This window comes from Bacillus rossius, chromosome 2, assembly GCF_032445375.1.
Source record: "Bacillus rossius redtenbacheri isolate Brsri chromosome 2, Brsri_v3, whole genome shotgun sequence".
NCBI classification, from domain to species: Eukaryota; Metazoa; Arthropoda; class Insecta; order Phasmatodea; family Bacillidae; genus Bacillus; species Bacillus rossius.
Window position 1 is genome coordinate 130,041,254 of NC_086331.1, and position 26,629 is coordinate 130,067,882.

The window sequence follows — 26,629 nt, forward strand, 5'->3', positions numbered from 1 at the left end:
CCTCACTGACTATTCTAGACTAAAAACTAGATAAGTTGGGCCCAGGTAAAACCTGCATAGACTCAGGGAAAACCCTGGGCACGTACATGCAGGCTGCAACATATCATGCATTAATAACAAGCAGGTTGGTTACAGGAAACAGAAGGATGGTTCCGGAAGAAGAGTTGGACAGAGTAGAAATAACTAAGCAAAGGGCGGGAACTTGGACATTGCTGTCTGCATTACTTTGGGTGGCACTGATTGTTTCGGGGGCGACTTTTTGTCGTTTCTCGCCAGGCTGCCAGCCAGCCTATACCTACATCTAAGTATATTATTACTAGGTAGCTGCTTGTCGTAATATGCTTCGACCATGCCATTAATTGCCACACTGCAGGCCGCCTGCCGCCTCCCTCCGGCCTCGTTCCACTTCCAGACGGGGGTTTATATACCCGTCAGGGGCAGTCCCAATGGCCGAGAAAGTTCTCTGCGCACGAGAAGTGTGCGGGCAGCCTGCGCCTCAGGCGCGGCTTCTGCGGTTCTCTAACCTACAGGCGAATTGAAGTGGCTCTCTGGGAGCATTGTGGGTAGCATCCTATCAAGGGGTAGTCACAAACTGAAAAAAAAAAAAAAAAATTGGTTGTCTGTAAAGTCGGTTTACGGACGATAGTCTAACGTGACAACGTCATAACAAAACATTGATGAAATTATTGCATACTTTTATGAATAAAATATAATCATTTTAATTTTAATAATAAAAGAATAAATACTTAAAATTATACTAGTAATCAGATTTTTAAAATGCAAGAATAATTAACCTTTACTGCCGAAATTGTTGTTGTAATAAGCAATGAAAACCACATTAACTTTTCACTTCACTTTATAAACAGTCGACGAAACAGTTCACGTGTAGATGACTTGTAATTAATTTAAAAAAACTGGCGTTTAGCTATAAAGTTTAAATATAATTATGAACAAGTTTTCATATAAATAAAATGTAATCAAATATCTTACATAACCTATTATTACTGCACTCGCCGACAGATGCTACTTTTTTTTTAATAATAAAAGAATAAATACTTAAAATTATACTAGTAATCAGATTCATTTTCTTACGTACATTTGACGTAGAAATTATTTTATACTACACATTTATATACAAATTTTTAAGTTTTCACTTCTGTCGGTGCGGCGCAAGCGTACAATTAGCGTAACGGGACACAGCGTAACGGAACAATGAGCGTAACGGAACAATGAGCGTAACAGGACACAGCGTAACGGGACAATGTGCGTAACGGGACACTTTTTCGTGCGTGCAGCCGGCGTTCATCGATTTATTAAACGTTGTCACGTCAAAATGTTCTTAGAAAAGTAATGTGACGGTTCGGTAAAAACCACCCATAGGAAAACTCTTGAGAAAAACAATCCTGAAGTATCGGTCAATGGGTATGGACTGAACAAGCATAATAAGTGTGCCCAATTAATGTAATTAAACAATAAAGAAAAGGAAAAAAATTACCAACCTTTATTTATGACAACTGAAAACAATACTGCACCTACTGTTACTCAATAACCTTTCACGACATGTGAGACCACAGCTTACAAATAAAAAGTCATAAGAATCATTTGTGCAAGATGTGCTTTAATATATAAAATAATTATTAATTTGTTTGTAAATGGATGTAAATGTTGATTGTAGTAACATTTATTTTAAACAACAAATATTATTTTGGAAATGAGTTGTTTTAATTGTTGTAGCTGAGCTTTGACTTTTATAGTAAAATATTAAATTGAGGTGATATTAATTTTAAAAATATTTTTTAGCATAAGTTATTTTTTTCTTGCCTCTCCTAGTATTGAGCCAAAGAATGGTAGCTGGGGGTATTTTTATTTGTTATTTCCAATATCTTAAATTAAGTTTGATTTGGTCAGATGATATTATTTTTGAATGTTTAGATCATATTTACAATATTTCACTTTTTAAAAAGTATAACTTCAGCTAATTGTAAAACGAGTTGGTAGATTTTGCATGTTTATAAATCATACCACAAACCTTACCTCCTACTTTATTAGCTTCAGAGATACTATTTTTTATAGGTAATTAAAAAAAATTGACCACCCTTTTACCCCCTTTACAGTCGAATATAGAAAAATGATAAAAGTTAAAATATGCTATTAAATCAAAACTTTGTATATTATTATTGCTAAGCTTCTTATCTTCGTCTTAATTTGCATGGATGTATGATTGATTATGCTGATATTCTTACATACAGCATTGTTTGCTATGGAGATATATTTTTTTTTTATGATATAACAAAACTTACTCACTTTTCACACTCTTAAAAGATGAAATCCGGATAACTTAAAAAATACTATTTGTAACTCTATATGCTTAATGTTCGGGCTTCATTTCTAACCCTTAGATCTAGTGTATTCGGAAATATACATTTTTTTTTTTTCATTAAAACAAACGTAACCCTTTTACAACCCTTAGGAGCGGAATCTTACAAAAGAGTAAACTAATAATTTAATAGTTTATTATTTTTACCATTAATTTACATCTTACTTAATAAGTTTCGTGATACGATATATATTTTTTAATAAATGTAGTCTTACCCCGTTTACAACCCAATTAAAAAATTAATAGTAAAAAATGCAAACAATAGACAATACGTAACTCTAGATGCAAGTATTTTTAGTTTCTCACTTCTTATTCTAATTGAATTTGAAGTGTTAGTTTTTTGTTTTATAAACACACCTTCCCGTTTTACCAACGTTAGGGATTGAATTTGTCAAATTGGTAAAATTGTGGCTGGTAATTTTTGTATGTTTATTATTACTACCAAAAATTATTTAAATGCCTAGTTTATTTCAGAGTAATATTATTAATCTTTAAAAATTTTTTACCCGTTTTCACCCTTTAGAGGTTGCATTTTGCAAAATGGTAAAAAGGGTTAGTATATTTCGTATGTTTGTTATAGTTACACAAAATAATGTATTATGCTTAATTTAATTTGGATATATATAGCTCTTCAAACAATGTACGCCCTTTTTAACTTCTCGGGGGTTGCATTTGGCAAAATGTAAAAATTGTGGTTTTTGGTTTTCGTAGGCCTACATATGTTATTGGTACTCACTTTTTATTATGCTTGATTATATTCTAATTTAAATTTATTAATCTTAAAACCATATACACCCCTTTTTCGCCCCTTATAGCTGGAATTCCAAAAAATAGTAGTATAGTGATTGGTAATTTTCTTAAGTTTATTATTGATACAAAAATAATTTATTATGCTTAATTTTATTCTGCGAATTTGTATTAATCTTTAATCCATATTTATGTTTTTCACCCCTTAGAGGTTATATTTTGCAAAATACCTATTAAAATTGTGGTTGGTAATTTTCGCATGTTTATTATTGATACCCAATAAATTTATTAACTTCCGTTATGTGTATAGGAACATTACGAAACATTTCTTGCAGTCGAGGTTTATTAATGAGTGATGTATTTTGTCGTATGGGTCACTCAATGGCGTATTTTAGCACTTATGTTAACGGGGCGATTCTTTGGGAGATGGAGAGAGAGAGAGAGAGAGAGAGAGAGAGAGAGAGAGAGAGGTGCGAACTTGGGAGCCGAAATTCACCCACATGTTCCATCAAGCACTGCAAACAGTTGAATCGAGGGGGGGGGGGGGGGGCTAGCTACTCCATCCCTCACACTCTTAATATAATGATTACCCGAAGGGAGGAAATAAGCCCCTAAAAAGACTTGTACCTCACCCGCGCTGAGGGATTTCCCAAATGATGAATAAGTAGCGGCAGTTAAATAAATATTTGAAACCCCGGCCGAGTGTTGTTCTGCTGGTAGTGAAGAGCCCAGCCGACAGATAGCGCCACATGCCGCGCGGAGCTCTACGAGTCGCGCTTCTTCCTCCCTCTTGCTCTTTGGCCCGGCCGGGCCGCGGGAAGCTTTCATTTCACAGACGAGAGTGCCACACCCGAAGTCCCCCGAAGTTCACACTAGCTTTTTTTTTTTCCGTTCTATCTCATTGTATAAACCGGCGTGGCATTAAATTTTGCGGTCGATTAGGATAGGTTAGCTACATTATAAATACTTTAAAACATTGTGGATTGTTGGTTATATTAGGTAAGTATAGCTACATTAAAAATACAGTAGGTACTGTAAAATCATTTTATGGTTTCTTAGCAAATAACCTTTTTAATATCTAGCTATCCAGGGCTAGGAAACCGTTTACATGGTTTCACAGTATCTTTAATGTAGCTATCCTAACCAAATCAACCGTCCACAATGTTGTACAGTATTTATAATGTAGCTAACCTAACCTTTTACAATGAACAAAAAAAAAAAAAAACCGAAGATGCACGATCGGGCGTCTGGCTCTCTTGTCTGTGAAAAGTTGGCTTCCCCGGGCCGCGCGGCTGGATTGAGCGCGCAGCTGGGCGCGGCCTCGCTTGTGCGCATGCGCGGGACTGGCTGGTCGCCCCAGCCGGCCCGTGGGACGTACCGTAACCACGGCACATGACTACGGTACGCAAACCTACCGCTCTTTGGCTATGCAGGAGGACTCAACGGTTGAAAACTTGGAATACGCACAACAAACACTTTGTGTGCCCACAAACGAAATTTTCTTTTTTAATATAGACTCGACAAAATAATTTGTTCTGCAGGTTAATAACATTGTAGACGGTAAAAAAAATTGGTTGTCTGTAAAGTCGGTTTACAGACGATAGTTTAACGTGACGTCATAACAAAACATTGATGAAATGATTGCATACTTTATGAATACAATTGAATCATTTTTATTGAATTATCACTATTTTGTATGGATACAAAGAAGTAGTGAAATGAAATCTACAGTTTAATTGATAAATTTAATTTTATTTGCACTCATTAATTCAAATATGTTTATTACTTTAACAAAGAGATTATTTTAACTATAACTTTTATACATGTTTGCTATTTAACTTCTTCCAATCTGTGTTATTCTGTTAAGGATAGGACGATGATAGGAAAAGTAGGAAACGAATGGGAGTGTTTCAAGTTAATGTGCCTCGAAAAAGTCAAATCGATGGTTGTTTCCAATCGAGTGGAAGAGAGATAGATGCGGCGCAAGCGAACAATGAGCGTAACGGACACAGCGTAACGGGACAATGTGCGTAACGGGACACTTTTTCGTGCGTGCAGCCGGCGTTCATCAATTTATTAGACGTTGTCACGTCAAAAAAAAAAAAAAGAATTATTAGTGACAACAATAAACTACTTTTTTGTTGTGAACACAAAATGTTTGGTAGTGCCATACTAAGAAAAATTGAAGTTCGTGGTGGCCAAAAACCAATTTTCCCCCCTTCTATGTGGTAATATTTTTTTCTTTAGCAATGAATACTACGTAATAAACTCTCTAAACTTGATATATAAATTTTTAAAATGCCAACAATGTGCCTTAATAAATTCAGGGCTATCAAATTATTCCAACGTGTTTGTTATTCTGATGAGGCAAAAAGCGCCAGAATTAATGCCGGCGCGGGAAAAGTAACAAACTAAATACCTGACAACCAATGAAATATATAGGTACCTATTTATGAAGTTTCCTTACACTTCCTTAAAGAACTTTTAATCCAAAAGGCAACAAGGCACTATTTTTTTTTGTTAAAATTTAACAATATTATTTTGGTCACCTAGGCAGTTGCTGTCTACATACAACCTTTTATGTTAATGATTGACGTGAATGTGTAAAAGTTTAAAATTCACCTGCAGCTAGTGTGAAAATGTGTAAACGTAAACTAATGTCTGCTAAAGATTTTTTTTTTGTGGTACTCCAGGTTGCGTTTGCATTGAAACAATTCGGATATAATTTCAAGGACACTTTCTCACTGAATTGAGCCCGTGGTTAAGGCTGCGTCGATAAAGGACACACAGTTGGTATTCGGTACGAGCGAAGAGGTGTTTCTCGTGCGGGTACCGTAGTTGTGTGACGGCGCGCCGTAGTTGTGGACGCGGACTCCAGTCGCTGGAGCCGGGCCACTCGTCACGCAGACGCCATGCTCTGCGGGCCCCAGCTGGCCTGCTGTCCCCAGCTGGCCTGCTGTTCCCTGCTGGCCTGCTGTCCCCTGCTGGCCTGCGTCTCCCTGCTGGCCTGCCTCTCCCTGCTGGCCACCGCAGCGCATGACTCCAGAGGTGAGCGCGCATCCCAACTCTACACCGTGGACCTCTGGCCTGGCCACCAACCCTGTCAGGACATTTTACTGTTCGGTGTCCAAATGCACTGTAATCAGGGGTGCAACAACAGCGGGGGGGGGGCAAGGGTATTTTGCCCCCCCCCCCCTCTGAAACCTTGAAGTGGGGGCAAACGGGGGCAAATAAAGTGTTGTGTAATCAATTTTTAGATAATAAAACTGCTTAAATAGCACCATTTTCCACCTTGAAATACAAATTTTTCCGGGGGAGGACCCCCGGACCACCCGCTTCAATAGGGGGGATCGATGATTCTTTATACAAAGGTATATTGCCCACCTTTGGAAATTTAGTTGTTGCGCCCCTGACTGTAATAACTATCACCGAGGGCATCAAAGGTTTTCAGAGAGACTAAGGTGTCAGTTAAGATTAAAAATATAGACATACAGTTTATCGTATCCGGTTATATTTCACAGTGTTTATTTATTACGCCATTAGTTTGAAGATTATTACTGACGCAACTGTTCTAGACGGCCGGCGGGGACTAGGGATAAATAAACTATCGTACGTGCGTAAACAGTGGAGTGTCCCAATATTCCGTTCTGGGGGTTCTGAAATGCCAATGCTACTCACACTCTACCTAAAACAAAAATTACAGTTGTGCCATTTAAAATTAAAACTTTTAATTAATTTTTTTTGCAGAGGCATTTTACTATTTTCGTGTTTAGTTAATAAAACTGTAATGTTTACTATCGCTAAATTCCATGGCTACGGACCCGGGTCATGGACACTGTAATGTGTGGTTGTGTTAGGTCACACGTCGCACTTACACGCACACGGTGCCAAGAAATCAAAGTAATGTGTTGGTTGCAGACTCGAACCCACTACCTACGCCACGCGAGCGTCTCGCTAGCGAACAATCCCTCCTCCACTCCGAGTGAGCAAGGGAGGGGGAGGGAGGGTCGACCCTGGCCACGCTAGAGTCTCGCTAGCGAACAATCCCTCCTCCACTCCGAGTGAGCAAGGGAGGGGGAGGGAGGATCGACCCTGGCCACGCTAGAGTCTCGCTAGCGAACAAGCCCTCCTCCCCTCCGAGAGAGCAAGGGAGGGGGAGGGAGGGTCGACCCTGACCACGCGAGCATCTCGCTAGCGAACAAGCCCTCCTCCACTCCGAGAGAGCAAGGGAGGGGGAGGGAGGGTCGACCCTGACCACGCGAGCATCTCGCTAGCGAACAAGCCCTCCTCCCCTCCGAGTGAGCAAGGGAGGGGGAGGGAGGGTCCACCCTGGCCACGCGAGCATATCGCTAGCGAACAAGCCCTCCTCCCCTCTGAGAGAGCAAGGGAGGGGGAGGGAGGGTCCACCCTGACCACGCGAGCATCTCGCTAGCGAACAAGCCCTCCTCCCCTCCGAGAGAGCAAGGGAGGGGGAGGGAGGGTCGACCCTGACCACGCGAGCATCTCGCTAGCGAACAAGCCCTCCTCCACTCTGAGAGAGCGAGGGAGGGGGAGGGAGGGTCGACCCTGGCCACGCGAGCGTCTCGCTAGCGAACAAGCCCTCCTCCCCTCCGAGAGAGCAAGGGAGGGGGAGGGAGGGTCCACCCTGACCACGCGAGCATCTCGCTAGCGAACAAGCCCTCCTCCCCTCCGAGAGAGCAAGGGAGGGGGAGGGAGGGTCGACCCTGACCATGCCAGCGTCTCGCTAGCGAACAAGCCCTCCTCCACTCCGAGAGAGCAAGGGAGGTGGAGGGAGGGTCCACCCTGACCACGCGAGCATCTCGCTAGCGAACAAGCCCTCCTCCCCTCCGAGAGAGCGAGGGAGGGGGAGGGAGGGTCGACCCTGGCCACGCGAGCATCTCGCTAGCGAACAAGCCCTCCTCCACTCCGAGAGAGCAAGGGAGGGGGAGGGAGGGTCCACCCTGGCCACGCGAGCATCTCGCTAGCGAACAAGCCCTCCTCCACTCCGAGAGAGCGAGGGAGGGGGAAGGAGGGTCGACCCTGGCCACGCGAGCATCTCGCTAGCGAACAAGCCCTCCTCCCCTCCGAGAGAGCAAGGGAGGGGGAGGGAGGGTCGACCCTGGCCACGCGAGCATCTCGCTAGCGAACAAGCCCTCCTCCACTCCGAGAGAGCAAGGGAGGGGGAGGGAGGGTCGACCCTGACCACGCGAGCATCTCGCTAGCGAACAAGCCCTCCTCCACTCCGAGAGAGCGAGGGAGGGGGAAGGAGGGTCGACCCTGGCCACGCGAGCATCTCGCTAGCGAACAAGCCCTCCTCCCCTCCGAGAGAGCAAGGGAGGGGGAGGGAGGGTCGACCCTGGCCACGCGAGCATCTCGCTAGCGAACAAGCCCTCCTCCACTCCGAGAGAGCAAGGGAGGGGGAGGGAGGGTCGACCCTGACCACGCGAGCATCTCGCTAGCGAACAAGCCCTCCTCCCCTCCGAGAGAGCAAGGGAGGGGGAGGGAGGGTCGACCCTGGCCACGCGAGCATCTCGCTAGCGAACAAGCCCTCCTCCACTCCGAGAGAGCGAGGGAGGGGGAAGGAGGGTCGACCCTGGCCACGCGAGCATCTCGCTAGCGAACAAGCCCTCCTCCCCTCCGAGAGAGCGAGGGAGGGGGAGGGAGGGTCGACCCTGGCCACGCGAGCATCTCGCTAGCGAACAAGCCCTCCTCCCCTCCGAGAGAGCGAGGGAGGGGGAGGGAGGGTCGACCCTGGCCACGCGAGCATCTCGCTAGCGAACAAGCCCTCCTCCACTCCGAGAGAGCAAGGGAGGGGGAGGGAGGGTCGACCCTGACCACGCGAGCATCTCGCTAGCGAACAAGCCCTCCTCCACTCCGAGAGAGCAAGGGAGGGGGAGGGAGGGTCGACCCTGGCCACGCGAGCATCTCGCTAGCGAACAAGCCCTCCTCCACTCCGAGAGAGCAAGGGAGGGGGAGGGAGGGTCGACCCTGGCCACGCGAGCATCTCGCTAGCGAACAAGCCCTCCTCCCCTCCGAGAGAGCGAGGGAGGGGGAGGGAGGGTCGACCCTGGCCACGCGAGCATCTCGCTAGCGAACAAGCCCTCCTCCACTCCGAGAGAGCGAGGGAGGGGGAAGGAGGGTCGACCCTGGCCACGCGAGCATCTCGCTAGCGAAAAAGCCCTCCTCCACTCCGAGAGAGCAAGGGAGGGGGAGGGAGGGTCGACCCTGGCCACGTGAGCATCTCGCTAGCGAACAAGCCCTCCTCCCCTCCGAGAGAGCAAGGGAGGGGGAGGGAGGGTCGACCCTGGCCACGCGAGCATCTCGCTAGCGAACAAGCCCTCCTCCACTCCGAGAGAGCGAGGGAGGGGGAAGGAGGGTCGACCCTGGCCACGCGAGCATCTCGCTAGCGAACAAGCCCTCCTCCCCTCCGAGAGAGCGAGGGAGGGGGAGGGAGGGTCGACCCTGGCCACGCGAGCATCTCGCTAGCGAACAAGCCCTCCTCCACTCCGAGAGAGCGAGGGAGGGGGAAGGAGGGTCGACCCTGGCCACGCGAGCATCTCGCTAGCGAAAAAGCCCTCCTCCACTCCGAGAGAGCAAGGGAGGGGGAGGGAGGGTCGACCCTGGCCACGCGAGCATCTCGCTAGCGAACAAGCCCTCCTCCACTCCGAGAGAGCGAGGGAGGGGGAAGGAGGGTCGACCCTGGCCACGCGAGCATCTCGCTAGCGAAAAAGCCCTCCTCCACTCCGAGAGAGCAAGGGAGGGGGAGGGAGGGTCGACCCTGGCCACGCTAGAGTCTCGCTAGCGAACAAGCCCTCCTCCCCTCCGAGAGAGCAAGGGAGGGGGAGGGAGGGTCGACCCTGGCCACGCGAGCGTCTCGCTAGCGAACAAGCCCTCCTCCAATCCGAGAGAGCAAGGGAGGGGGAGGGAGGGTCGACCCTGGCCATGCGAAGAGAAACTAAACTAAATACAATTTCGCGGCCTGCATTCCGGAGTCTTGCCCACACTGAGTAGCATAATGCGTGATTAATGATATGATTAGGTTCGGTATGTGTAATAAATAATTATACTTTATTTTTATCCTGGGAGGGTAGGTTACCGGAATTAAAGTGAAATGTCAGTTAGGTAATGATGTGGTTAAAAGGTACAAAGCCAGAGTAGACTCGAAAAAAATTAATGCAATCCATTATATAGGCGCGGCCTAGCATGTGCACTGCTGCAGATTTTGAAATAGACTTAGAAATGATTATTTCAGAAGACTCGGTGCATAATTTCATATGGTTAACAATGAAATGAACAGTATTGGATTTTAGTGTATTGCTACTTCCAAGACTGAGAAAACTAAGTGCGACGGATATTTGGTGTTACAATCTATTTAAACAATTGCACTGGCTAATATTAATGTATGATTTGGCCCATGGTAATGACACACGAGATTTTATTTTTATATGTGTATGTTTACACATTTGGTTTCATTAATTTCTGGAAGCTACCTTTTAGAAAATTTTTTTGTCAGACATGGCAGCAGAAATATGACTAGTTAAATAAGAAATTTTATAGGTTCAAAGGCAATGTAACACGTATTAAAAAAAAAAAAAAAAAAAGACCACTGATTGACGATCTCAGGTTTACTACCATTGACTTCTGGTCACCGGATATTTTCTCACAGGAACTGCTCGAAAATACGCTATTTATTTTATTTAAAACTTTTATTATTTTATTTTAAATTTTTTATGTAAAGTTTCCTATTGGCTTGAACTTTTCAATGCCCACCATTTTACTTTAATTTCCCCTCACAGCCCCCACATCCCACTACCAAAGTGGGGGGAGGGTAAAAAAATGGTGTGAACTGACGAGAAAATTCATAGAGCCGGAACACACGGTGAGCAGAGCTTCAGAAAAAAAATAACGCGATTTGGAAACCACCAAAGATTTCCGAGTGGGGTCTGTTTGCGAAAAATCATTTAAGAATTTTCCGAGGGCGGATAATAACTTCTGTTGCCGGATTGAGTTTATAAACGGTATTTTTTAAAGCGTGAAAATTGCTAAAAAAGCGTGTTTTCAGAGTAATATTTCAGGCATGAAACAACAGGTGAATATTTTTGAAAGCACTTAAGGGACTTGCGATACACACTCAGTTTTAATTCCTTCGTCATATAATGTAATGGTTATCGCTCAGATATCACAGTAGCCCGACGCACGACGAGAAGAGGAGCTTACAGGAGATACCGCACTAGAAGCACCGCCTCGCTAACACACGCACAGAGCTCGGTGCGCGTCATTTGACCTAAAATTAATATCTCCTAAACGTCACTTGACCTAAAAGTCACTTGGCCTAAAAGTCAGTTGCCCTAAAAGTCATTTGACCTAAAAGGCATTTTCCCTAAACGTCATACCTCCTAAACGTCACTTGACCTAAAAGTCACTTGTCCTAAAAGTCAGTTGCCCTAAAAGTAATTTGACCTAAAAGTCATTTGTCCTAAAATTCATACCTCCTAAACGTCACTTGGTCTAAAAGTCACTTGACCTTAAAGTCATTTGCCCTAAAAGTCATATCTCCTAAACGTCATTTGCCCTACTAGTCATTCGACCTAACAGGCATTCAGCCGAAATTCAGTTTAGGTGGAATGACTTCAGGGCAAGTGGAGTGTACTCGCAGAGCTGACCAGGCGGGCCCCTAGCAGACGGGCTGGCGGCGAGAGCCATTGTCCGAGTGGCAGCTGGTTTGCTCGTGGATTGTCCGGGCGCCGCGACTCGCTATCGACCGCGCGGGAAATGTCAGCTGCTGGCGTCCCAGCGGCAAGCGGCAACCCTGGACATCTCCCGCGTCGTCCGACTATCCCTCTTCCGGGGCCTCCTCGTGTCGTCCAACTATCCCTCTTCCGGGGCCTCCTCGTGTCGTCCAACTATCCCTCTTCCGGGGCCTCCTCGTGTCGTCCGACTATCCCTCTTCCGGGGCCTCCTCGTGTCGTCCAACTATCCCTCTTCCGGGGCCTCCTCGTGTCGTCCAACAATCCCTCTTCCAGGGCCTCCTCGTGTCGTCCAACTATCCCTCTTCCGGGGCCTCCTCGTGTCGTCCAACTATCCCTCTTCCGGGGCCTCCTCGTGTCGTCCAACTATCCATCTTCCGGGGCCTCCTCGTGTCGTCCGACTATCCCTCTTCCGGGGCCTCCTCGTGTCGTCCAACTATCCCTCTTCCGGGGCCTCCTCGTGTCGTCCAACTATCCCTCTTCCGGGGCCTCCTCGTGTCGTCTAACTATCCCTCTTCCGGGGCCTCCTCGTGTCGTCCGACTATCCCTCTTCCGGGGCCTCCTCGTGTCGTCCAACTATCCCTCTTCCGGGGCCTCCTCGTGTCGTCTAACTATCCCTCTTCCGGGGCCTCCTCGTGTCGTCCGACTATCCCTCTTCCGGGGCCTCCCTGCGTCAGCGGCTGAACTGCACTATCTTCGATGTGTCGTCTAGCTTCATTCATTGACGTGACGTCTAATAAATCTATGAACGCCGGCTGCACGCACGAAAAAAAGTGTCCCGTTACGCACATTGTCCCGTTACGCTGTGTCCCGTTAAGCTCATTGTACGCTTGCGCCGCATCTATCTCTCTTCCACTCGATTGGAACAACCATCGATTTGACTTTTTCGAGGCACATTAAACTTGAAACACTCCCATTCGTTTCCTACTTTTCCTATCATCGTCCTATCCTTAACGGAATAACACAGATTGGAAGAAGTTAAATAGCAAACATGTATAAAAATTATAGTTAAAATATTCTGTTCGTTAAAGTAATAAACATATTTGAATTAATGAGTGCAAATAAATGTAAATGTATAAATTAAATTGTAGATTTCATTTCACTCCTTCTTTGTATCCATACAAAATAGTGATAATTCAATAAAAATTATTCAATTTTAGTTATAAAAAGTATGCAATCATTTAATCAATATTTTGTTATGACGTTGTCACGTTAAACTATCGTCCTTAAACCGACTTTACAGACAACCAATTTTTTTTCAGTTCTTGTTGTTTTGCATGTTGGATTGTTTAGTTACTTTCCTTATTCTTTCTGCAGAATTATCTTTGTCTCTTTTTTTTTAACACAAAAAGTAATCTCGTCCTTTAGATTTGTTTGCATAATTCTGATATCAGAATCAGCCTGCAGAAAGCCTGCAGAAAGCCTGCCAATACAAGTGTGAAAGCTTTAAGAGGATATGAAAGATCACATCGTGCATGAATGGCGATAATATATATAAAATTAGAATCTAAAAGACTTGACAGAATTCGATAGAGTTGGTTTCGTTTCGGAGACCTTTATATACAGAAATAGTCAATACAGTATATAGATAGAAAAAAAATGCAAAAGGTTTTATATAAAATTAGGGTTTGAAACCTTAAAAAAATATATATAATAGGTTATGTAAAATTATTTAAATCACATTCGAAAAGCCCCTTTACTAAGAAAATCTTGTGACGAAATATATTTCAATGATTTTATTTTACAATTGTATAATATACCTAATGTTTAAATAAGTTAAAATTAGATTAAAACTGAACTTGTATCCAGTTCAACCTACCAGTCAGACATGATTAGCTTTAATCAAGCTGGCTAGTAACAAGTCCGCCATCTTGGATCAAGCTTGTGTCAGGTTTTAACTAAGGTTGAGATGACAAGTTTACTTGGCAGTTCCAACTCATACTTATTGCAAGCTTGCGAATGCAAAAATATATGTCAAAACTATGAAAGTAGTCAGTCTAGGTGGCTTCCATGGAGGAAGGATCTGTAGTTTTTTTTGCTCTTACCGGTTGCGAACCAAGGACGGGAATCGATCTAATCAATCAGTATTCTAATAAGTTAATTTTTTGATGAATTTTGAACTTTTTTCCATTAAAATCTGATAATAAATAAAGATTTTCAAGATGGCGTCCGTAACGATAATTGATACAGTGGTGACATAATTCAAAATGTCGGGTGTGCCGTAAGACGCTTTTATGACTTTTTATGAAAATTTTTTAAATACATTAATAAATTACTGGTTTACTCTCGCCGGAAATCGAACCGAGGACCGAATTCGTTTTGTTACTAAACATTTGATTTAGGCAATTTTTAAATTTTTTTGGAATTTCTAGCATTAAAATTACGTATTTTTGTGCTGTGTCGAACAGGTGATGATATTATTACTTCAAAATAAAAAAAATTACAAGTCCGAATATGCATGTTATTTTTATATAAACCTTATTTAATTCTCAGTCAGGAAACTGCCACGATGGTCGTGCGGTTAAAGGCGTATGTTTTCAATCTAAATATCAGAGCGGCAATGGTTCGAATCACAACACTTCCAATGTATTTTGCATAAAAAATTAAATTTAATGTCGATAAGGACCATAATAGCTCTGGTAGGTAATGGAACATCGATATATGTGATGAGACAGAGTGATGCTGGCGCTCTCTAGGAACAAACAGCAGAAACCAAGTCGGCGGTATCCAAGATGGCGGCCTCCAAAGGAACAGAAAAAAAATCAAGAGCGATGCTGGCGCTCTCTAGGAACAAACAACAGAAACAAATTCGACGTTATCCAAGATGGCGGCCTCCAGCGGAACAGGAAAAAAATCAATATGGCTGCCGTGGCGAAAATTTCATCAAGAGTGAGTGGGGTGCTTGATTTAAAGATGGCGGATCCAAGATGGTCGCCAAGGTCAAGGTCAAAGGTCGTCATCCATGATGGCCGCCGTGAAGTCAGAAATCCAAGATGGCCGCCGTACACTCGCTCCTCGCGCCAGCGCCATGTCCCCGGACATACTTTCTTATACTACTTATGAACATTTTCGTTAAAGCCAATTTGAATTTAAGTTAATTTAGGCCTAGTAAGTTTGCTCAGCAAGTGTAAAAAAAAGGCACTCTGCAAGCTTCTTGAAAGCCAACATCACTATGTGAATTATTATTTTAATTGTTTGGTCACTGCAGTATACAAATACTGTTTTATGAAATTGTGTATGTCTTATAATTCTTGCTATAGGATCAACCTTTGTTGCAAAATACGTATAAAATTCCAACGTTTAATTAAAAGCCATGTTGTATCCTTGAAGTTATTTATATCCTTTATTATATCACAGTATTTTTGAGCTTGTTCTACATTAAGTAAAACACAAACTATGACCAGGTTTATTTGTGTGCTTTTTTTAAAAATGATATCGTAAAAGTGGTATGCTTGGTGTTTGCAGGTTCGATATATTTCGTTGAGTTGGATCACGAGCCAAGGATTTATTCAGCAGCACCTTCTGGAGTCGTGGTCACTACCATAACTGCAATCAGACAAGACGTTTCGGAACTGAAACCTCGCTACATGCTGCATGGGAATTCCACAGACATTAACTATTTCCAGATACATCCAGAGACTGGCAACATAACAACGCGCAGGTAGACTTACTGAATATTATTCATAAATTAGTTTTTGACGTGATAACGTCTTATAAATCGATGAACGCTGGCTGCACGCACGAAAAATTGTCACGTTCCGCCTGAGCCAAGCGTGCAAGAATCGGCCAACCACCGTGCGTGAAAATCTTCAATAATATCAAACAGGTTAAGGCGGGCTTTTTAACTAATTGTTCGTGATTATATTTTAACAAACTATTTAAATTAAATTTGCAAAAACTGTAAATAATATTTGAAAATTAAAAAGTATTCAATTTTTCATCAATGTTTTCTTATGACGTTGTCACGTAAAATTATCGTCCGTAAAACGACTTTACAGACAACCCCCTTTTTATAATAAAAAATAGTTTGACGGAAGTTTTTTGTACGGCATTAAGATTTTAGTATAACAATTAAAAGGTTTGATAGTTTGTAACAAATAAACTTTTCTAAATGCAAATAACTACAAGTATGTCTTCAGGCTTCAATAGGCCTACATGATAAAGGTAAATACCAGACCGCCATTGTAGAATTTCGGCATACTTCAACCTACCGGTATTCCTATTTAGAGATTTATACACAAAACATTCCTAAAAAAGGTTTAAATATTTATAAGCCTATTTAGTATCAGGAGAAGTAGCCTACTGTAAGCAAGCATGCTTTAACTTATAAAAACTAATTTACAGTGCATTCTAGATAACATGAATACTCGGAATCAGCTATTTAATATATCTGTCCACAAGCACACCAAATTATTTTTGAGTCAATTTTTGTGGAATTTTGAGGAAATTTGACATCCAAAATGGCCGCCGTGACGTCATAATCCAAGATGGTGGATCGGCTCCACGCTCCACAGCCAGGAACCAGTAGCCGGAGCGCCTTTACTATACTACTCACGTGGTATAAAATATATTAAAAGATATTAAGGGTTAGTGCGAGCAGCGGATTCCTACTTTAAATTTGTTTAAAAAATATGGACCGAATTATGTCAATAAATTTCAATCCATGAAAACGATATTGAAGCAAGCAGGTTGCAAACAAGATGTTTGGCTATGACCGACACCGAAAGTCTGTCTGCTTGCGTTCTGAGAAACACAGTATCACTGGTTTTAATCTACAGTTACTTTTCTTAGACTATAATGTATAGTTCATAGAAATTACTATAAAAGTATTATGTTGTTTAATGAACTGTTAAAAAAAGTCTTATATTTTGCTGCAATAATAATATTCAAGAGAAAAGTCGATTATCTATGTGAGTGAAAACTATTATTTTTACAATACTTTTCCGTTACACAAATAAGGTGGTGATGCTACATTAGTATTATTCATTAAAACTTACTGTTTGGGTTTTCGTTTTTGTATTAATAAACAAAAGCAATTTCTAATATTTTTGATTTTTCTAAGAGTGACAAATAGTACAAAAGAATAATAGCTTAAAAAAAAGACTGAATAGATACTTAATGTGGTGCATGACTAATTGTATCGAAACGGCATTAAAACTGAACAAAATGTTATTACTTTACTTTACACAGGTACATTGATCGTCCGGTGGGCTCTAAATACATGGTTGTCGTCGCAGCATATTCTAATGAAGAAATTGCATACATTAATCTGAGCATTCGAGTAGTAGAATACAATCGTTATCCACCTATCTTCAATTCATCAAACTATATGTGAGTATTATTCTTATAAATATATAGTTACAGCGAAATGCTTATGTTTATATATATATAGTTGAGTATTTATACTCTTAAAAATCAAAATACTTTTCATATGTTACTTTATGAGGAACATAGCAAAATCACTTCTAATATATCATTGAAAATGGCATTTTATTTTAGCACTATGACGCGAAGAGAAAATTTTATAGATATTTTTCAAGTGAATACACATGTAATATGATCTACTTTCGAATAGGCCTATTCTGTTTCATGCAGATAAAATAAACTTATAAATAAGGTTAGAAAATTGTATCACGCATTAATTGATGGATTGCAATTGCGGAATGGTAAGTGTTTCTGGGTTCATAAGCTGCGTGTTAGCGCCCGAAATAAACTTGATTTTAGTTTTGTAATAAACTCGATATACTGCCACGCATATACACGTTATATTACAAAAAAATAAAAAATAAAGGTAGAAATGCTATTTTGTAAATTTGTCAGTTGTTGATGTAATTTACTCCGTGTTATATAGGCAATGCATGTGTAAATTTATCACAAAACCCCGTCAATTTTACTACAATAATTAGTAAATATAAACAACTCTGAGCATATCAAATTGTACTCCTTTAAAATAATATAAAATATATTTTTTGTATGTCAAGCCTCTTAATTCACGATGTGTGTGTATATATGTATGTATATATATATATATATATATATATATATATATATATATATATGTATATATTCAAACTACTCTTCTCTATAATTATTTAATGTTAAAAAATCTTATGTATTGAACCTAGTAAAGTTTCATTTTTTCATTTAAATATTATGGCTCGTTTGTGATATTTAATTATCCACGAACCTATAAACCCATAATATTTACAGTTTCATTGTCTTCGACAAATCTGTGACTTATTTAGACAATACACATTCACGTCCTTGCTGACCTGACACGCGAACCTCTCGTGTCGAATGCTAGCATGCACCCATGTGCTCCGAGAAGCCTAAGATGTACATCAAGTTCTGTCCCTGCCCGAACACGCCCTAATATTCACCTTCGGCCAACCTCGGGATTTGTTTTTTTTTTTTTTTGCGCAGGAAAAATGAATTCAAATATTAAAAGTGGTCGGTTAGGTTAGCTACATTAAAACACTTTAAAACACTATGGACGGTTAGTTAGGTTAGTATAGCTACATTAAAATAAACAGAAAAATATAAATATATAAAATAAACCTGAGGTTGGCCGAAGGTGAATATTCGGGCGTGTTCGGACAGGGGAAGCCTACAACTCATGTAGTTTCGGTTCCCTACCACGTTCGTGCAACTTCGGATTTCTCTCAAAAATTGAAATTAAAAAAAAATCGAAGGGTTAGGTTAGGTTAGGTTAGGTCAGTCACAGCATGCTTGTTTTCATTGGAAACTTCTGATTTAGCGGCTGAAGTGGCGTTAATATCCAAAACGCAAAACTTCGCGGAAATCTTCGGGAATTCTTGCAGGGAACCGAAACTGCGTGAGTTGTAGGCTTCCCGTTCGGGCAGGGACAGAGCTTGATGTACATCTTAAGGCCCGTCTACAATAGTCCGAACCTGTGCGTGGTCCGTGTCCTTATCCGAATGTGAGTGACGTCACATTGTCTCACCGAAAACTGCCCTGTCCACAATTGCGATGTCCGATGTCCGAATGTATTGATTTCTAAAGTTGCTACCAGAGCGCAGTAAATGTGCCAAACAAAATGTTTTTGTTTATTGTTTTGATGCTTTGTAGTTTGAGATTGAACTTTTGAAAGTTGTGGGAGTTCAATTTTATATATTTATTCAGTAAGGCAAAGTGGCAAATGTAAATGCTAAAAAATGAACTCATATCACAGCAATCGAACAGCACTAATTTAAATGTCGTCTTGCTCTTCTTGAATTACAACACCTTCCATTTCCTTCAATAACAAAAACAAACACCAAGTTTTCAAACGGGAACCGGGAAATCAAATATCGTGAGTGTTCTGTTCTTTTTCCGTGTCCGAAGTACACAGGTTGGGAGAAAAAGTTCAAATTGACGAATGTCTTCGGACCAGGTAGGTTCGGACCTTCGCCCATTTGACGCATGACGTCAGAGGGTCACGTGGACCAATCAGAGACAGTTTAGGACATTGCTATTGTAGACGGCTTCCCGACGTTGCAGCTGGTGGCTGAACGGGGACCTGCTGATTCCAGAGTGTGGGTGGACGTGAGGACTCCGGTCGGCACGGTGGTGCTGCAAGTATACGCTCTGGACAAGGACCCCACGCCCTACAACTCCGAGATCCGCTACAGCATGGACAAGCAGAGCGTGGTCAGCATGAACCGCGACACCGGCCAGCTGGTGCTGCGGCAGAAGCTGCCCGCGGACCGGCAGAACGTCTCGTTCGCCATCAGGGCGGAGGACGGCGGCTCTCCGCGCCGGCTCAGCTCGGCTCGAGTCACGCTGGTCTTGAAGACAACTGCAGGTGCGCGGGCTCGCACGGCCACGACACGGCTCCAGCACGACACCACAATACCACGACAGACACGACAAGCCACCGCACGGCTGATATAATAGCTCAGGGCCACAATACCACGACAGACACGACGAGCTGCCGCACGGCTCCAGCACGACACACTTGATAGCTCAGGGACACAATACCACGACAGACACGACAAGCCACCGCACGGCTCCAGCACGACAGATATAATAGCTCATGGCCACAATACCACGACAGACACGGCAAGCCACCGCACGGCTCCAGCACGACAGACTTGATAGCTCAGGGCCACAATACCACGACGAACACGTCAAGCCGCCGTATGGCTCCAGCATGACAGACTTGATAGCTCAGGGACACAATACCACGACGAACACGTCAAGCCGCCGTATGGCTCCAGCATGACAGACTTGATAGCTCAGGGACACAATACCACGACAGACACGTCAAGCCGCCGTATGGCTCCAGCATGACAGACTTGATAGCTCAGGGACACAATACCACGACGAACACGTCAAGCCGCCGTATAGCTCCAGCATGACAGACTTGATAGCTCAGGGACACAATACCACGACGAACACGTCAAGCCGCCGCACGGCTCCAGCATGACAGACTTGATAGCTCAGGGACACAATACCACGACGAACACGGCAAGCCGCCGTATGGCTCCAGCATGACAGACTTGATAGATCAGGGCCTCAATACCACGACAGATACGGCAAGCCGCCGCACGGCTCCAGCATGACAGACTTGATAGCTCAGGGACACAATACCACGACGAACACGGCAAGCCGCCGTATGGCTCCAGCATGACAGACTTGATAGCTCAGGGCCTCAATACCACGACAGATACGGCAAGCCGCCGCACGGCTCCAGCATGACAGACTTGATAGCTCAGGGCCTCAATACCACGACAGATACGGCAAGCCGCCGCACGGCTCCAGCATGACAGACTTGATAGCTCAGGGACACAATACCACGACAGATACGGCAAGCCGCCACACGGCTCCAGCATGACAGACTTGATAGCTCAGGGCCTCAATACCACGACAGATACGGCAAGCCGCCGCACGGCTCCAGCATGACAGACTTGATAGCTCAGGGCCTCAATACCACGACAGATACGGCAAGCCGCCGCACGGCTCCAGCATGACAGACTTGATAGCTCAGGGACACAATACCACGACAGATACGGCAAGCCGCCGCACGGCTCCAGCATGACAGACTTGATAGCTCAGGTACACAATACCACGACAGATACGGCAAGCCGCCGCACGGCTCCAGCATGACAGACTTGATAGCTCAGGGACACAATACCACGACAGATACGGCAAGCCGCCGCACGGCTCCAGCATGACAGACTTGATAGCTCAGGGCCTCAATACCACGACAGATACGGCAAGCCGCCGCACGGCTCCAGCATGACAGACTTGATAGCTCAGGGACACAATACCACGACAGATACGGCAAGCCGCCGCACGGCTCCAGCATGACAGACTTGATAGCTCAGGGACACAATACCACGACAGATACGGCAAGCCGCCGCACGGCTCCAGCATGACAGACTTGATAGCTCAGGGCCTCAATACCACGACAGATACGGCAAGCCGCCGCACGGCTCCAGCATGACAGACTTGATAGCTCAGGGACACAATACCACGACAGATACGGCAAGCCGCCGCACGGCTCCAGCATGACAGACTTGATAGATCAGGGCCTCAATACCACGACAGATACGGCAAGCCGCCGCACGGCTCCAGCATGACAGACTTGATAGCTCAGGGCCACAATACCACGACAGACACGACGAGCCGCCGCACGGCTCCAGCACGACAGACCTAATAGCTCAGGGCCACAATACCACGACGATACTAACCCGACGATTTGTGATTTGGCTGTCGGCAAATCGTTACAACCCAGATGTAATAACCGGTGTATATTCGTGTATTTTTTCAGAAGCCTGTAGCTCTATTTGGTTTTTTAGAAACATCTGTGTAAGATTACACTAACTACCCTAGTTTTACAAACTCACAAGACAAAAATGTAAAATTTCTAAATTTTGTGTACACAATTTGACTAATATTTTTACAGTGTACTTTTACAGGTATTATTTCCTGTCGATGGTAGAGCACATTGTATCTTAAATACAGAATGCACTCTTCTTCATAAAAAATGTAAGCAATAGTTGATACAAATAAAGAAATAAAGCATAGCTGAAGCTTGGAAAACTGTCTTTTATAAGTAGTCGTATTCTTTTATCTATCTGGCAGGGTTGGTATTTTAACGTTTCTGCTGCAGTAGAACAAAACAAAAGTTAGCCAGTAGTAATATATAAGTATAAAATTTCCTCCGATTATCATGAATGACATACTGGCTATCAGTCTCAGTGTTGCAAACGTAGACAGATTTGGACCAAAGGGTAACACCGTGGCTTGCAGTGAGAATCGCAGATGCTGGTGAAGACAAACCTGGCTCGTTCTAGGGATAATGTTCTATGATAGAAAAAAGCTGACAAGCGTGCAACTGTGGACATTTGTTACCGGGAAGCCTTCATTTCACAGACGAGAGAGCCAAAACCCGAAGTTCCCCGAAGTTCATGCTTTTTTCCCGTAGCTATATCCTAACCAAACCAACCGTCCACAATGTTTTAAAGTATTTATAATGTAGCTAACCTAACCTAATTGACCATTAGTATCCTTTTGTCAACACCGCCATATTTATTTAAAAAAAACCGAAGATGCACGATCGGGGTTTGGCTCTCTCGTCTTTGAAAAGAAGGATTCCCTTTCTTACCCTACAGAACAACTGACAAACTAAAAGTCACGTGTCGTGTTTTTTTTTATTGTTTTTTTTACAAAATACCCACAGAAGATCGGCTATAATGGGAACGCGTGTATTCCACCAAGTATTTGAAAATTGAACGATATTTATTTCACAGGTGCAACGTTATCAGCTTTGCCTTTGAATAACAAATCAAGTGTGAGAAGCACGAGGCAACTGGCAGATTTATGGGGGAATTTGCGAGCTATCTCCAGTACATATTTTTAACTAGAAAATGAACACATGACACAATTATTTATTTAATTATAAGATTTTACTGGGGAAAAAATATTTAAATACAGTAAAAAAAACCTAGCTTAATTGATCTTGAAAATCTTTTTCAAAATAACATAATTTTTTAAGAAAAATATATTTCCAGAATACTTACGGTACACTTATATACTAAATCACGAGAAATTAATCTGTTTATTTCATTAAAAAAAAAAATTAAGATCTTAAATTATTTCACGTTCATTGGTCAATGCCATGACTGGAGTCGATGACATTGTTTAAAATCCATATGTGTATTGTTACTCTTGTATTGTGACCAACATTATTTTACTGCTAACTTCAATCAAAATTTTTTAGTGTAATTAATCCAGTACACCTGTCCTGTGATTGTACACATTCCGGTTTCTTATACCGAATGCACAACTTATAACAAAAGCACTTCTTTGAAAATAAACATTTTGAGTTACCCATTAACGGTCCGAGGATATGAACTCCAATTATGTCCTTGCTCAGGTATTGTTGGACTGCCACGCATTTAGTATGGTTAAAGTAATGTTTTAAATGTGAGATAGGTATTTTACGTTTTACTTAATTAATTTTTTTAATGCCTTCGTACCATTAAACTGAAAATAATAATAATAATAAACCTCACACGAACTAAGCATAAATATATTTTTTTCTAAAAACAATCTTTACGTAAAATTTAAGAGTTATATATGTATTCAACGGTCATAAATTTGAATATTTTCGGTCATTTGTATGCGAATTGATATGTTGTTTTTGATGCAGAATCCTGTCAAGCCAACAACACTACGGATTATTTGTGTTACTGCTCAAACTATATGAACGGCTCTATTTGCTTCCTGAACAAGTCGTGTGGAAATATTGAACACACCTGCTTCTCTGGTGGCAACTGTTCCCGGTAAGACTAACGTATGTGCCCGTAGGAATACTTTACAGTGTAAGTAGTCAGTAGGCCTAGCCAGTTTTTAGTAAATAATTTTAGTGATTTTTTTGATTTGCATAAGGAAAATAATTTACATCACTGTACCAAAAGTAATTTGCTAAATTTTGGTACTGAACTGTGTGAAAATTTTAAAATTCATTTGTAAATGAGTGAAAATTACGGAAAAGTGATAACTTCTGATAAAAAAAAGTGAAAATCAGTATTACATCATTGGAGCAGTTTAAAAAAATTTCCAATAATTTTGACTGAATTTGAAATGTTACAACTAGTTCATATTTTGAGAGTAACGTCTCGGTTGACTTCGCAAAAACCATTCTGGTAGTGGTGGCACTGGTATTCAGTACAGTTCTACCTGACATTATATACCAAATAAAAAAATAATTCGCTGATGTTCCACGTCTATCGTGTTTCCTCAAAAATCTGACAGTAGTACATGCCTAGTGAGTGAGTATTGAAGTTTGTCTTACGCCGTCTTGGATTAAGACGTCACGACTACCATGTTTGGTTACCATAACTTTCAAAATTGACTCAAAATTTAGCATAGTTGATTCACAACTCCCCAAAATTGACGCGAAATTTCCCTTCATGACTCAATTCATCCCATTTTCGAGAGAAAAATTCCGGTTTGGAGGGAAAATTAGCAATGAGAAATTTAAAAATTCAGAATCCTCCAAAGCGGCTTAAATTGCTGCCTACCAGACACTTGTAAGCCGTTTACGTCATCGGATTAAATAATTTAAATATAATATATAATATTTAAAGATAATTTAGAAAAATAAAAATGATAAAATATTATTTTTTAAATTTTTTAAATATTATTAAAATATAATAAACAAGCACGAAAGTCATTGAGTTTGTAGTCACTGGTTTGACCCCGCAGAAGGCAAAAAAACTTATTTATAAAAAATAATATAACTATAAAAATGTTAAATATTTAAATGAATAAAAGTACTTACGTGTCCGAGTTCGGAGTCCTGGGTTTGAATGTGACGAGGACAATTCAATAAAAATAGTCAACACATCTTTTATCCATAATGTACTCTAGCAGTATGAACCCTACCACTGGGGCGATGGAAGACTGATATATCGGAATATTCCGCCTGGCCTCTTCAAAAAAGGCGGAAAAGTACTATAACGAAAAAGTGCCATACGTTCAAAGGACGAAACGGAATTCTGCCATATTTTCTGACACCCTCCATGGAATGAGTACAGCAGCATTGTCCTCGAAGTAGTGTAGGCCTATAGAATACTCGGTAGGTAGCGCTGTCAACCCTCTAGCTGTTTCTCAGGTTAACTTTAAAGTTGACAGATAGCGCTTCTGGCGGTGATAGTTGCAATAACAAATCATATCCAGATCGCGGACGAGAAGAAAGAAATGTTTCCAAAATGTATTATAGGTAGCACTCTATTTTTATTTCGAAAAAAAAAAAAAAAAATACAAGTGGTACCTAGTATTCCATTCTGCCAAAATTTCTTATACATTCTACTCGTAAAATTTTAATGTGAATAGCTTCATAGAATTTACATTTTTGCACACTGGAATAATTGAGGTAATTGGTAGATCATTATCATTATTTAATGAGTGCAAATCCATCCAACACAAATATTCAAGTATTTCCTTATGTAATTATTTCATTATTAGGGTGACAGAACACAAAACTCAGATATTAAGGTTTTTAATGTCTATAATAAATTATTTAAAGTCTACAAAATGTGTTTTTAAGATGCTGAAATTCGAGGACAAGCAGCACAGGCGCTCTAGGGGAGACATCGAATGTTGATGAACTTTGCAGGCTTTAAAAAATAAACTCTGCTGAAATTTAAGTATTTTTTATATTAGAAAATAAAAAATATTACTAGGTATGCGTAGCATATTATCCTGCTTCATTAAAACTGTCAGATGAAATTGAAGTTCAGTTTTTTGTGTCTTGCAGCACCTATAAACGAATTATGACATAAAATAACAACAAAAACATATTAACACAAGACATACACATCAAAGCGACAAAACACGAAACAACACAACACACCGATAGATAAAGATTGATAAAGTTCATGTTAACCAATTGGTTACTTTGGTTTTCACAAAAATCTTAAACCTAATCTAAAATGGTGTATACAAAATAAATATGTAGATTACAAAAGTTTTACCAATGAATATTTGTAGATTATTCAAAAGGAGTAATAATTTTTTACACATTTTATGGTTACAAGTCACTAATTCTGTAATTGTAAGTTGGAGTTCTTAATCCAAACCGAGTCATTATGTCTGAACCAACAAAAATCGTAATAAACTGTGCATCACTGATCGAACGCTTGATAAATAGAAAATGCAAATAGGTTATATAGGAATGTAGCATATTCAAAATAATTTAAATTCTTGAAATTTTTAAATAACAATTTAAGAACTTTTTCTGCATACTTTCAATTTTTTTTCTAATTAAAATCATTTGATGCAGAGAAAGTTTTAAATTTAATAAGACCTAAATATGTTCATGTGTTGCTAATAGTATTATCTACATGTTGGTGGAAAAAAAGCTTGGCACCAATATAACTCGAAGGTCTTAAAAGAGGACACCACTTTTGATGTCATTGCTTACTATGTGATAATTCTGATTAATTAAATTAGTTGTTTGATTATTATTGTTATACAATAAATGCTCTCGTAATTCAGAGACGTTTGTTAACTTGAAAATCAGATCTTGCTGAATAGTTTCACAAACATATTTCCCAATTACATTTTTTTTCATCAGCATCTTTTCTTGATCAATTCTGATTATAGTTGGAATATCATTTATTAAATATTAAAGAGTATAGTTGAGATAAACAACTACTTTGCGGAACACCTAATACCATTAAATTGCATTTGTAGGATAATTAAAACATATTTACCCCGCATTGATTGACGAGGCCTAAAATTG

General features: G+C 41.5%; 1 protein-coding gene across 1 annotated transcript in view; it reads left to right on the plus strand.

Annotated features, from left to right (window-relative positions):
- The first annotated feature begins 349 nt into the window (after positions 1 to 349).
- The window catches only part of LOC134528995 (uncharacterized), a 92,692-nt gene continuing 66,412 nt past the window's right edge, over positions 350 to 26,629 (plus strand). Inside the window, exons 1-6 of the mRNA XM_063362662.1 lie at positions 350 to 476; positions 5,984 to 6,172; positions 15,337 to 15,532; positions 17,062 to 17,202; positions 19,404 to 19,675; positions 23,531 to 23,663. Of these exons, the coding sequence (XP_063218732.1) occupies positions 350 to 476; positions 5,984 to 6,172; positions 15,337 to 15,532; positions 17,062 to 17,202; positions 19,404 to 19,675; positions 23,531 to 23,663 (1,058 nt within the window). The remainder of the gene's footprint in view (positions 477 to 5,983; positions 6,173 to 15,336; positions 15,533 to 17,061; positions 17,203 to 19,403; positions 19,676 to 23,530; positions 23,664 to 26,629) is intronic.